At 31.5% G+C, this 14,854-nt stretch overlaps 1 protein-coding gene across 4 annotated transcripts; it reads left to right on the forward strand.

Annotated features, from left to right (window-relative positions):
* The first annotated feature begins 1,439 nt into the window (after positions 1-1,439).
* LOC106691885 (juvenile hormone epoxide hydrolase 2) lies at positions 1,440-14,411 on the forward strand. Of its 4 annotated transcripts, none has more exons than XM_014437801.2 (7): positions 1,440-1,535; positions 6,938-7,122; positions 7,235-7,475; positions 8,625-8,928; positions 12,927-13,117; positions 13,807-14,038; positions 14,149-14,411. In XM_014437801.2, the coding sequence occupies exons 2-7, from the start codon at positions 6,940-6,942 to the stop codon at positions 14,351-14,353; spliced, it is 1,356 nt and encodes a 451-aa protein (XP_014293287.1). In that variant the 5' UTR covers positions 1,440-1,535; positions 6,938-6,939; the 3' UTR covers positions 14,354-14,411. The 4 variants fall into 4 exon arrangements, with proteins under 4 accessions (XP_014293287.1, XP_014293276.1, XP_014293279.1 ...); XM_014437790.1 differs by lacking the exon at positions 1,440-1,535 and adding an exon at positions 3,272-3,299; XM_014437793.2 differs by lacking the exon at positions 1,440-1,535 and adding an exon at positions 5,713-5,866.
* Positions 14,412-14,854: the final 443 nt, after the last annotated feature.

A 14,854-nucleotide genomic window follows, 5' to 3' on the forward strand; every position in this document is an offset into this window, starting at 1 on the left:
ATGAAACAGATTGGGAAGAAAGCCTAGGCGGCAAACTTGTTTACTTTACTGAAATTCTCAAAACTAATGCAGCTGTTGCTACAAACAACGAAAAGTATGGGGCTCTTGAACTAACATTTAATAAATTAATTAGAGACTTGTTTCCCAATTGTGGAAACATACCTTGCGAATTTCGAGTCATTCATGAGTACCAACTGAAGCGGGGGGGAGGAGAGGAGAGGAAATCTTTTTCGACATAAAAGCGTGTAAGAAGTGATGTAAGGCACGCAGGGGACAAGATTATAGCAGTAACCTCATCCTAATGAATATGTAATGTACTTGAGGAAATTTATTTGCCTAATATTGTCCCTAAATTTGCTAACATGAGACTAAGCCACGTTTTTAGGATTGTTGTTTTATTTTTTTTTTTGTCATACAAAACCAATGCCCTCATTTAACAATTGCTGCAAGACAATTGCACTAGCTTAAACCTGCACTGGTCGGTTTGTATCGTTTCTCCGTTTTTGTTTTTAAAAATGAAGCTATTCAAATCAATATTTTAATCTAACGTTCGTTCAATTTTGCTTTTAGGAAAGAATATTGTATTAAAATTTTTAAAATATACTCCATAACTTTGCTGAAATAGTTACATGAGTTATCATCACAAAGTTAATGAAATACTTCTACCATGTCTTGAGAGAAGTTAAGACATGGGAAAAAAAATCAAAAATTGAAATCCTTTTAAAATTTTTTCTATGAATTTACCAGAACATTCCATTTAAACTAATTTATCGGTGCCTTACTTCACTGTGCTGCTAAGTACATTACAAACTTAACAAATAAAAGAATTAAAGGTTCTCTCTTTTAGGTAAATTATTTTTCAATTTATTTTCGGATTGAGCAGATTTAGGTATAAATTCTAAATATTTTGATAGAATATTAATTTAGAAGTTGTAATTTTCCTAAAAGAGAATATCTTTAATTGCATTGTTTATAAAATTAGTGAAAATGTGCTTAGCACCACTAAGAAGCAAGCCATCGATATTAAAAAATCCAAAAACCCTGCTCTATTTTGCTTGAAATATTCTAAGATCACATGACGTCATTGCAAACAAAATATTAAAACAATTCAAAATAAAAGTTATCATCGATAATAACCATTATTTGTTTATTAAAAGATATCATCGTTAAACAAAAAATAATCAAAATTGTCCTATTTAACAAACAAAGAATCAGAAATATATAAAGATCATCTCCAACAATTATTTGTTGATTGCAAACTACAGAAGCGTGAGGAGAATCGCGCAACTTTCTGCTCAAGTTAAAAAAACATTGACTGCCATTTGCAAGATGAAGTCGTTGAATCATTAGTTGATCATGAAGCAAAGATGCTTTTGTCATACTTCAGCTTGGACCAACATACTTATTACGCAAAAATATTCAAAAAGCAATCCCTTCCACATCCTTTGATACAGTTGACCTTCTGTATGGCTCAGTCAATTACTGTAGGCCGGAGTGCGTCGAGTTCCTTGCAAGCTAATTCTCCGATTCTAAAGGTTTGTTAGTTCGTTTATTTTTGTATATTCCTCTTTTCCCCTATTCCTCGTTTACTCGTTTACCTATTTCTTTGTTAATTTGTTGGTACATATATTTTAACATTGTAATTTATTAGGTTATAAGGGCAATGCTTACAAAAAAACATCATTTATGGTATTTATTAAGTAAAAAATTATTAAGTCCTTTTGTATTATTTATTTTATTCAAAAGATTCGATAAATTAATTTTATAATTTAAAATGATTATGATTTCAATATTTCTTAATACTTCCTCAGCATTTACTATTTGGACAAAGTCGGAAGGCTTAAAACCCAGACAAAAATTGTTTTCAATGTAGAGTAACAAAAATCTACTAAAAATTAAAAATTGTAATATCTAAAAAGTTTGAATTTGAAGATTAATTTTCTTTATCATTATTGTATTGATATTTTGCTTTGAGAAATTGAATGTCATTCTATGGATACTTATTTATAATTTCAATAATCTCAAATAAAAATGATTAATATATCAATTCAATCCCGGCCTTATTTCTAATAAAGATATAGATTGACATTGATCGTATCCCTCTGCTTTTGGAAAGAAATGACGTTCGATCTATTGTCGGCAGAAATGTTACAAATAGTGATTCGAGAATTTGGAATTTATCGGCTTGCTTATCCTGGTTAGGATAGTCTGATATTCAAAAAATATAGTACATTTTAAACGGCCTGTAATTGAAAACAAAACCGTAAAGTTACAATAAAAACACTTTGAGGCAGCCAAAAAAGAGATTTTATGAAAGAAAAGGATTTTTTTTATTGAAATGTTAAAATGAGCAGAGATGAAAATTACATAATAATAACATAAAATTGTGGATAAAGCATATCCCTTTTAGATGGAACAATCCAGTGTCATTATTTTGAAGACCACCCATAAAATAATACATTTTTGCATCAAACATAAAATATACAATTTTAAAGTATTTTCAACTTGTATAAGTTCTATTTTTAAAATACAATACTTCCCTGTCAACTATTAAAATTTCCTATAAAAATAATGTCAATTACGAATGCAAAAAACTTTATTGGTTTTTTTTTATTTTATTCAAATGTTAGCTATACTTTCTAAATCAATGGATAAAAAGTGTATTTGAAGATTAAAAAAAAAAAAAAGAACAGTATAAAGTAAATAAATAATACAAAAACTTATAATTTAAAATCTTAAAAATTTTCTTAAACGTATTAAATATTAGTTCCTTTACCTTAGTAGTTAAAACAAACATATACCCATAAACTAATATATACAAAAAATATACGCAGAAAACAATTTGAAAATAAAATAAGTTGCAAGGAAATAATAAGTAATGATTACAATATATTTTTTATCTGAGATATAAATTATAGTCAGTCAGAAAATATGTCTGATCAATTACATTATACGACGTTCCAGTGATATACACAAATTTTTATTTGTTTGTTTTTTTCAAAAATTACGTAAACATGTTTTATATCAGTGTTCTCATATTTAATTTAATTTTTTTTTAATCCAACAGAGGAATAACAACAGTGCCTAAAGCTGCATTTATTTCAAGCATGAATTAGTTTTATATCACCTCCAATTATTTGAACAAGGTTAAACCAATTTAATTTCATACAACCTTCAAACCAAAGGTGGTCACTTTGCAGCAATGGAACTACCTGAGCTATCCTCAGCAGATATTTGGAACTTTCTGAAACTGCTCGTGAAACAGAAATAAATCCTGGGAAGAAATATGAAATATTTTAGTAAAATATATTTTTATTTTTATATTATATCTATTTTGTATTATATTGTCATGTCATACTCATCACTTGAACAGAATTTGAACAATTATTAGATAAATTACTTACCTCGCTTGAAATTTGCCTTTTTTTTTTCTTTCTTTTCTTCTAACCTCCTCAATGTCTTTATTTACAAACAAATACAATATATACAATTTATATACAACAATTAATCTCGTTTTGCCGCTTGGGGTTTTAAGAAAGGTTTACAGGGTCTGCTGAAGGCGGGTTTACTATCGTAGCATGATAGCCAGGGGACAGGGGACTTACAAATAATGGGGAGGGACCATTCCGGCTGTTGGTGGTGATGATGTGAGTGACTTCAGATTGCAAAGCCCGAAGTCTTCCCTCGACGAGGACGTCAACCAAGGGGATTGTGCTTCGCCACCTCCCAGGTCTTGTTGGAGGATCGATTTCCCTGAATAGCGGGTTAACACAGGCCTTTAGCCCATCAAAGAATTTAATATGCCTCCGGCCTATATACTCCGGCACAGAGGGAACCTGGAGTTGTTGGTGGATGATGCTGTTGGCCCTCTGCAATGAAGTGCCTCTGAAAATCCGCCGGAGGACGGAGTTCTGGTAGCTCTGCAGCTTGTGGAGCGTGGTTTTGTAGAGGTGCCGCAGCTAAGTTGTACCATATAGCATTATAGGTCTGATGATGGCCTTATCTATTTGCAACTTCAGCCTAAGAAAGAGTTGCGGGGACTTAAGTAGGTGGTATAGCATTTGCCTTCTTCACACATTTTGTGATTTTATTATTATATAATTAATTGAAAAATAAATAAATTTTATTCAAAGTATATTAGTTTATTTTCACCATGTCAAATTGTCCCATTGGCGAAATTACTACCAGGTGTTCGCAATTACTACAAGAGGTTCTGTTCGAAATATTTTTTATAAAGGGCCCTAAAACAGGCCACTTGACATCCTTACGTCCTCGTCAGAAAATTTCTGGATTCGCCATTGTGTCACTGAATTATTGGCAGCAAATCGCTGCTGGTTGATAGAAAGAGAAGAAATTCTTTGAGGTGATTTCAGTTTTGAACGGATTGACTGAACTCTCACAATTAATTAATGTTTTCTTCACAATTAATTTATTAATGTCTTCAAGAACAAATATCAATAGTCTAAAAACTAATTCAAACAGACGTGCGGTAAATGTGAAAATATGTGTCACCTAGTATTTGCCGCATTGTCTGTTCACATGCTATAAGCAAATAGGGGGGGGGGGTAATACCAGAAGAAAAACTGTTAGCTCTTGCGGATGTCCCCATCAAACTTTCTGTGCAATTTCCTTTGGTGTTGTCGAGGTTTAATGATAAAAGCGAATAATAGTGAACTGAATAGTGAAGTGATAAAAACGAGAATAGTGAAGTGATAAAAACGTGAATAGTGAAGTGATAAAAACGTGTCCGTGACTTTATTTTTCATCATTCATCTTGCTCTCCTCAGCTCAACAAGAATAAGTATTTTATTGTTTTGTTAATTTTGACTATATTGTAGTACTAAACATTGCAGTACAGTTTTGGAACGTAGGAAGATCCAAAATTTCCTTTCTCACATGACATTAGTAAGAATGATTCCCAACTAACTCTAGCTATCGGCATCATATCTTCGAGTTGGCTCGGGTATATTATCACAAGCCTTATCAAAAAATATCGTATAATCCATACTAAGGTATATTTTATGTAGTTCTTAGGATTGTACAGTGCTATTGTTAGCGATAATATCCGAAAATTTGTTGGATAAAAGATGTTGCGCAGTTCTCGTCCTTTTAAAATCTGTAACTAAATTTGCATTAAGGTTACATTATAACACTTACAGATAGTAAATTATAAGAGCGCGTCCGACATTTGATACTTAACCCATGATGCATTGTCGATTATTACGGTATCAATTGCTGCCTCCTACTTATTTATGCAAACTATATATTTTTTTTTACATAAGAATTTAAAACATTTTGGTCATATAGAGCATACTAAAGTTTTAGGAAGTATTTCAGGAAAAATCTTGTTTTGTTTTTTATGTATTTACGGGTTTTTAAATAGGAGTTATTTTTAATATTGACATTAACACAGAAGATGAGCCCATTATCCACCTCCTATGGACATTCCAGGTTTTGGACTTGCAATAACCAGCAGCTGTAGTATTTCTAACACTGTTGGTACTCGTAATTCTACTAATAATAGCCTGTACCTTCTACGGCATCGCAGATCTACCATTTTTTTATTTTTGTAGCAATGACTATTCCTATTTCCAAATATCATAGGTATTTATTGATATTTTATGGAAAAATATCCACACAAATTTATTGGTTGTTGCTATTTCTCCCCTCCCCCTTTCTTTTCTGTCTCCCTCTTCCTCTTTCTTCCTACATGAATATATATAACGATATCTTGTCCTTGGAGACTACCACTATACACCTTTGATAAGATAATGGTAAAGAGATCTCTTCTATGTTTATTAATAGTTGACCTTCAGTATTGACAGTCACTGTTGCTCAGACTTGTTGAATCCCTCCAATTGTGAAGGTATGGTTCTTCATTTCTTTTCCTGGCCTTAAAACACCAGGGTCAATAATGCTTGTGGTTGGTTAATGAAATTTATAATTCATAATGTTTCTGAAAGTCATCCATTTATGAATAAAAAAATGAAATACATGTAACTATCAAATAACGAAGTTTCAGTTTTAGACTTTTATTTACAAGATTAAGATTTGAATTGGTTGACTCCTAAGCTAACAAAGAAACTAACACTAATGTTATATAATGATGATGTTTCCACTGGCGAAATTTTGTTTGGTTGTATTGTTGCTACTCACTAATGAGTAAATTTGGCTCACATTTTTGTTGGATTACGGTTGAAAGAAAAACATTTTAATTTTAAGATTTTTTTCCAAGTGCCTTTCATAATCATTATCAATCTTCATAATTGTTATCATAATCAGCAATTACTATCACAACTTATCAGGAAACTGCAACATATTTTAGATTAAAAAGTTTATTTATCTCTTTGAACAACCGTCCTGAAATAGGTGATCTCTTCTCACCTTTCATGGGTTGTAGTCCTCACATAAGTACATTACTCCTTAAAGTAAGACATGATTGGCAGCTATGTGGTATGGTAAAGATGAATAGGGAGGTATTTTTTTTAGTGAGTAGGAATCTCACACTGTTGTGACTTTCACATTGACATATACATTTACTCTATTTATACATATAATATATTTACACTATATGACAGATCAGGTGGCAGTGATCTAAGGTTTGGTTTACTTTGATTATGTCCAATATTACATCATATTCATAAGGCACATCTTATAGAACCAAATGGCATTGCACCATAAAAATGAAATTACAGCACTCAAATTAATTATCTTATCTTAACAAAATTTTGTGCAACTAAATTTTTTGCTCAAAACAGATTCTGAGTATTTAGTAATACTAATAATAATATTAGTATTACACAACACAACTAATTGATTAAAAAAAAAAAAGAAGTATCTTAGAATGCTTGCGTTTATTGTGTTTTTTACTATTTCAATAGTTGGTATTGATATTTTTTTAAATGTAATTTAAAATGTTTGTTTTTTTGTGTTTCAGCAATGGGATGTGCCTCAAACATATCTATCATAGTGCTTTTGATTTCTCTAGTAACTGCATATTTTGTTTATGAATATTTATCACCACCACCAGTACCTAAGGTTGAATTGAATTATTGGGGTCCAGGAAAAGAAAAACCAGATGACAAAACCATTAAACCTTATAAAATAAAATTCCCAGAATCTGTAAGTATATTTTTTATAATGATTATTTAGATTAGTCAACATACATTTTTTTTATTCATTTAAATGAATTTAAAAAAAAAAGTTTAAATGAATTTTTTACTAATTTTTCCAGGATTTGGAAGATCTGCGAAAAAGGATTAGTAATACAAGAACATTAACACCTCCAATTGTCGATGGGTTCAATTATGGTTTCAATACAGTTTATCTAAATAAATTTGTGGAATTTTGGAAAAATAAATACAATTGGACAGAAAGGGAAACTTATCTTAACAAGTATCCCCAATTTACAACTGAAATAGCAGGATTAGATATACATTTCATACACGCGAAACCTGACAAATCGCTTCTGAAAGGTAATTTTTTTATTTCTTTATTTATAAGATTGAATACTTTGACTAAATTTATTAATTCATTAATTCAACTGTTAGAAAAGTGGACTGGAGAGAGAAAGTGGTGTTATGAATATAACTATTCAAGTATTTGCATTAAAAACCAATTGTATAATGTTAATAATGAGATGAAGTTGTAAATAAATACACAATAATTTTTATCATTATCACATTAATTTATTTTCTAAACAATAGTTGGAGATGATATAAGAAAAAATTAAACATTCCAAGGTGAAAAATGAGCAAGTAAACGTCATCATAATTTGATAATAAACTTGTAAATTTATTGAATGTTATTTTTTGTGTATAATAAATAATAAATACAAATAAAATGTTGTTCAAAATACTTAGCAGACCTTCTAAAATAAATATAAGCAATTAAATTACATGATAAGTGATGAAAAATTAGATTAAATGAAAAACAATCTTTTGCCAATTATGACTTGGGATTTGTTGTTCTCTTCATCCGTTAATCTACATTATTGTCCAACTTGCTGTCTTTTAGGAGGGTTTATTTAATTGATGGCTGATTTTCATCAACTAAACAAAGAACAAAAAGACTTAAAAATATGCCAGTTTTTTACCGATTCAGAGTACTTGTTTTCATCTTTTTAATTTTTATATTTTCTTCTTTAATTATCAAATTTTATTTATTCGTATACCTCATTTTAAAAATCGTAAGTAACTTAATTTTAGCTAAGCAAATTCTGAATCTACTTAGCTATTCTAGATATGAATATATTCTTAAAATATAAATGATAACTAGAGCAGAAAAACAGAGAAAATCTTTTTTATTTTTTTCAAAATTTGGTTATTGGTGGGTAAAAATAGATAAAGGAAAGCACTATATTCCTACAAAATGTAAGACAAGTTGTACAAGATGTAAAAAAACAAAGAGGATCTATCCTGTTAAAATTGAGTTTAAAAAACTGAGAGGAGGAATATAAGGTTATATCCATGTGGGAGGAGGAAAAACATAATATCCACTAACTAATGAGTTTTTTTGTTATGCTTTTGGGACAACACCTGTTTTTCTTCTTATGGTCTTCTAATATTGAATGCCATAATATTATTAATTAATAATGAAGATTTCTAATTTTACAATAATTTTAGGAAGAAAAGTTTTGCCCTTGCTGATGATCCATGGCTGGCCTGGTTCTGTAGTAGAGTTTTATAAAATAATACCAATGCTGACGACACCACGGCCAGATGCTGATTTTGTGTTTGAGGTGATTGCACCTTCACTTCCTGGTTATGCATTCTCAGAGGCTGCATCAAAGCCTGGTCTACACCATGGGCACATTGGATTGATATTCAACGAGTTGATGGACCGACTTGGCTTCAAACAATACTATGTCCAAGGAGGGGACTGGGGTTCTATTATTGGACGTGCAATCTCCATTTTAAGGCCTGATAGGTGATTATAAATTTATGGCTTCAGTGTTCCTAATTTATTTACACTAATTACTTGACAACATCCCATTTTATTACTGTTATAGCAGTGTGCGAAGCCTACTGATTATAAAAGAACTAAGAGTCTTAAGTCTTATACCTAAAAACTTGGACAACCATCATTGCCTACTCCAATCCATGTTCCTTGATCCTTATAACTTCACCTTCCTCTGTCTCCCATATTCTTCCTGGTGATCTTCCATTAACTTTTGTTCTATTTATGAGCCTAGCCACTTAGCTAACAGAACAACTTTTATTTGCATTACAAAAAAAAATTAACCCTTCTTGATAAACCTTGTTATATTTTATCAGTTTTAACAGTTATTTTCAAAATGTTATTTTTTATACAAAATAAAACAAGATTTAAAAGGCATGCCAGACCTGATAAAAAAAAAAAATTTACAATGAATTAAATAATGATATGTTTCACTTAGAAATTTATATTTGAGACCTAGGCATAATCCACAAAACAATATTTTAAAAACATTATATTATCAGTTGTTCATAAAAGTGTCAATTTTTAAATAAAATTTAAAGCCCTTAATTCAGTACTCACCAATGTTATCATTTTATTTTATTTTTTTCTGTATATAATTTCTATGAAGCAAGAGAGAGTAGTCAATTTTACTAATTCAAAAATTGTTTGAGACATTTGCACATTGGAAGTGTAACCTCTAAGGTTCTAGCATTTGTTGATGATTTTATTATTTCTGGATTAGTAATGAAATGAGATTGATGAAAATTTCTCTTCATTTAATGATATATCTTTTTTATTATATTTTATATAATAAAGAATTTTACTATTCTATCTATTTACAAGGGGAAGCATTTTACTTTTTATCTAATCCAAGCTAATTTACTCTAACATCCCTAAAGAAGCTTCACTTCACAATTTCCTTAGAATTCTGCCAGTATCAACCAAACTGTCTTTAGTGACAAATTTCTGTACTTTCCTTTGTACTTTTTGAGGTAAATCAGCTTGAAGATAAGACTATTGGAATCACAGTTACTAGGTTATATAGAAATTTCAATTCAAAAACAAGAAGATAGGGCTGGTATTTCTTAACTTTTTCCACCCTAGCATTCAATAGATCACTTGGCAATGCATTATCAATGAGTCTGGCCATTTTATTTCTTTTTTTGAATAACCAAAATGTCTGGGTGGGCATGCATACTGTATGTTCTGTGATTATCTATTTAACCCAATACTTTTACATCAACATTTTCTATAAGTTTTTCTGGGGTATAGTGATAATAAGAAACCTCATCATTGAACAGACATGCAGTTTGAACTACCAAACACTGAACACAAATTCCACCACATTTTGTAATTGCTCTCAATTTTTTTGTATATAACTTAGATCCATATACAGACTGGATTATGATGGATCTATAGTAAACTATTTTCAAATGGTTCCGACTTGTGCTGATTCAGAGACTATATTTTAAAAGTAGTAGGGCCTAGCAAAACCATAGAAGACATAGGAAATCTTCTTAGTAAATTCTACCAATAAATTTTCATTGTTTTATAATCTTAGTGGCCTATACCAACTATCATTCTAGTTCTCCAGGAATCTGTTCCAATTTTGATTCCAAGTTCCATTAAGAAATTTACTGTACCTGGATGAATTTGGTATTGTTCAAGTTGTTGAATTAACAAATGGGCACTTAATAGGGTACTAAAAACTCCACATAGGTTATTATTATTAATTCTATACTAACTGTTCAGATTCAATTAGTTATTATCAGTGGTTATTAAGAGATAAAATAATAGATTTATTTTTAAAGAAATTCAAACTTTTACATTTTAAGGAGTCTTAGGGTATATATTGATTTTTGGAATGCGTATTGATAAAGGTATACATATGGGAGTTTTCTAGTAATGTATTGGGGCAAACATTTCTTATGATTATAATAAAGCTTAACCTAAAGAAACTAAACCTAATAATTACGTATCCTTCACGTAGTTTGTTGCCAACGCACCGGATTTGTGAGATGCTGTAGAGAATCGAAAAATTTGTGACGGCGTTTAATTAACTCCGGTACTGTGTGCAGGTCGAAGAGTTGATGCAATTCAGGAGGCCTTTTCTTTTTCCACGATGTCGCTCTCATCATCTTCCGGAGCATGGAATCTTTTTTTTTGTATTCCCTCTAAAACATAAAAAACATTGAATTAATAGATTGCATTACGTATGGTTACATAATTCGAATTGGTTACTACCTATTTCTACCATTGGTACTTGAAGGTGTACAGTCAGATACTTATTATTATACTTATTACCGGTATTTTGATGTGTCCGTTCCATGTGGATTCGATTATAAAAAATTGGAGAGGTGAGGGGAACATGGAATCTTGAAAATTCTAAAAGAGTCGCTGGCTGCCATTGGATGGGTACGTGGACAACAGTGCTCCATAGAGTAGTGCCGGCCTCAAAATGCTCTTATATACCTGGGTTTTTTCTCCTTATTCCTCTAAAACAGAAAAATAAAAACATGAATTCATAGATTGTAATACATGAGAGAACATAATTCAAGTTGAATACAAACAACCTTTATCTACTCCGTTAGGTATTTAAAGGGGTCCAAGTAAAATAATTATCTGAAGTTTGAGTTGACCGTTCTGTAAAAAACTACTTGAATCGTTGGAGGTGAGGGGCCTTGAACAATAAGAATAAATAATAATTAATGAAGAATGAAAATAAGTACATAATGATAATAATAATTAAGATATAGAAAGCGAAAGTTGTAGGGGAGCGAGTAAAGAGAGAAGAAGGGAGTTAAGCTAGGATGATATTGACAGGGTTGATTGGGCCTTTCTGCCCTGCCACTTTATAGGAAGGGGGATGTGGTAAGTATCCGGAATAGTGGATTGAAGGAAGCAGGGAGGTTGTCAAAAAACTTGATGCGTCTCCGTGTGATGTGTTCTGACACTGTTTCCAGTTGTAGTTCGTGATGTATGTGAGTCATGTTACGTCTCTCAATCATGTTAATCATGAAGTCCCACTACAAATGTTCTGTGTGGACATTATAGATGTTAAATAATATAGGCGTAAGGACTGGTTTGAGGGTGGAGATTTCAGTTTTAACCCGGACTGAGAAAGTCCGGTCACATGATCTAATAATGTTGACCATTGGATCCGGGAATTGGCGAAGCCTAAGTTATTGAATAAGTGTGGAGTGGGACACAGAGTCAAATGCCTGTGTACAGTCTAATATCACGGCTGTGGCAAGGTTTTTCTTGAGGTTGGTAGCTGCATCACTGTGCAGCGCGGCTACATTGTGGTGATAGCTCAGACCACGCGAAAACCCGGATTGCTCCGAGCAGGATTTGTAAATGTTCGGGAGCTGTTTGAGTAGGACATACGAGATGTTGTCCTTCCCGGGTGCTTTGTTTCCATTCCATTTCCTCAGAATTGCAGTCAGGTGTTTATGTGTTGAGGAAATAGTTTTTTTTTAAGGTTTCGGTCACGATGTAGGCACTAGTCAGATAGAATGCGGGAGTGAGAAGCCCATCTTTTCAGCCTCGGCGTATTTTCTGGCTGGCACCCATAAGTTTTATCCTATCTATTCGCCTCCTAATCAAATCTTATGGGTCGCCTTCTGGTCAAGAATATGTAATATTATCGATTGGAGTCAGACCTTACCCAACCATCTCGACAGAGGCGGCAGTGGCGTCGTGTTGGAGTTTGTTGACATCCGTGTGTTCATGTTTACATATATATATATATATATAAGTTACGGGATGACAAGGCACAGTATCAGTCGTAATATTAACTCCCCTCGTAAACAAACATGTAAAATATGGTATATATAAGGGACATTACACGGAGAAATAAAGTAGTGCTATTCCAGCAAGTTAATTAATTATTTCAGCGCCCCTTTTCCCTTTTTGTTTATTGCTTTCACCCGACTACACATACGTTTATATATATGTAATATACTTATTTACATGCTTTGTTACAGGGTTCTTGGTTACCATTCAAATAGTTGTGCAGCAGAAACACCTAAAGCAAAACTATATATGTTACTCTTTTATTTTTTCCCTAAATTATTCATTGAAGAGTCACTTCAAGAAAAATATGTATCTCAATTTCCTGATATGCTCCATGAAAGTGGATATTTTCATTTACAAGCTACAAAACCAGATACAATTGGTAAGAGTTATTTTATTCTCTTTCCTATATAATAAAAGTAATACTATTAATCACTATCGTGATACGATTGTGCAAGAAGGTGATTTGGTGAGAATCACACTTGACTGCCAAATTTTTCTACAATTAAGAGTACCCACTTATGAGGCTGAATGGACTATTGAACCAACAGGGTTAACTCACGGCTACTGTAACAGAATAAATAGTTATCTGCCCCAACAGGATTTGAACCTAGATCATTGGAGTTAGCAGCACAGTACATTACTACTGAGCCACCCAGTTCCCAAAAACAAATGTATAGACCTAATAATATGATAAGATCAGTGCACCGAAGTACAGATTGTCGCTCCCACTTTCTGAAAGTGAATCTTTGAACGCACCTTAAGTCTAAACACGAATACAGAGTGGAAAATCATATTGTTTTAGCCATTTTTCTTTTCTGTTCTATCACTAGGATCAAGTGGAGCCGGAAAGAAAACCTGAAATAATGTTAGGTCAAAATGTGAAACAAAATTAACTGTCTTTTATTCTTCTATTTGTATAGAAGCCACCATTCTTTTATAAGAAACAAACAACCTTTAGGGAATACGATTATTTTATTGCTTTAAAATATTGGAGTTAAACCATTTTTATTTTTAATTTGATTTTTTTAATTCCACTGATTCTTCTGAAATTGTGAACTTTTTTCTCAGGCGTTGCTTTGACTGATTCTCCTGTCGGATTAGCTGCCTATATTCTCGAAAAATTTTCAACTTGGACTGATAGAGAATGGAGATCCCTTCAGGATGGTGGACTTGAAAATCTGGACAAAGTCGAACTTCTTGATAACATAATGATTTATTGGTTAACTAATAGCATAACGACTTCAATGAGATTGTATAAAGAATACTTCGCTGATGATATAATTAAACATGGATTATTTCAGTAAGTTTATTATTTTTATATCAGTTTTCTGAGGTAATTACTATTCATACAAATATATTAATTGGTATAGTTTTATGTTTCATATAATTATTTTGTTTTTAATTCACCAGAGGAATAACAACAGTGCCAACAGGTTGCATTTTTTTCAAGCATGAAATAGCCATATCTCCACGCCAAGTATTAGAACTAGGTTATAGCAACTTAATTTCATATAACCTTCAAACCAAAGGTGGCCACTTTGCTGCACTGGAACTGCCTGAGATATTATCGGCAGACATCTGGAACTTTCTGAAACTGCTTATGAAACAGAAATAAATCCTAAGAATAAACATGAAATATTTTTGATGAAATATAATTTTATTTTTATATTGTATTTTCATTGCCTTATAACTTTTTATAACCCTTTCTAGTCACTTAGTAATACAAATTATCTTCAACTTCCTACGTTATGGATCTATCCAAGTATTCGGTTGGTTTTAGTTTTCCTTTTCATCTAAGATAAATAAACTAATATTCTACTCAATTATTGAACACATTTGGTATATTAATTACTTGAAGTTCTTCTGCAGACAACTTTGTAAATACATAATCAGTAATGCACGAATTCAGATCATCTTCAGAAAAATATCCTTTTCATACAATTCATTCATTCATTCATTCAAGAAGCGTCATGGTACTACTTTGTGAAATGAGGAAAAATATGTTTTTAGGTTGAAAACACATTTTCGGAAATAAAATTAGTAATATTTACTACTTTATTTATTTATTTACTACTTTCTTATTTTTTATATTCTAATATTTGTTATATAGGGGAAT

The sequence above is a fragment of the Halyomorpha halys genome, unplaced genomic scaffold (genome assembly GCF_000696795.3).
Source record: "Halyomorpha halys isolate HHAL.00 unplaced genomic scaffold, Hhal_1.1 Scaffold52.1, whole genome shotgun sequence".
NCBI lineage: Eukaryota > Metazoa > Arthropoda > Insecta > Hemiptera > Pentatomidae > Halyomorpha > Halyomorpha halys.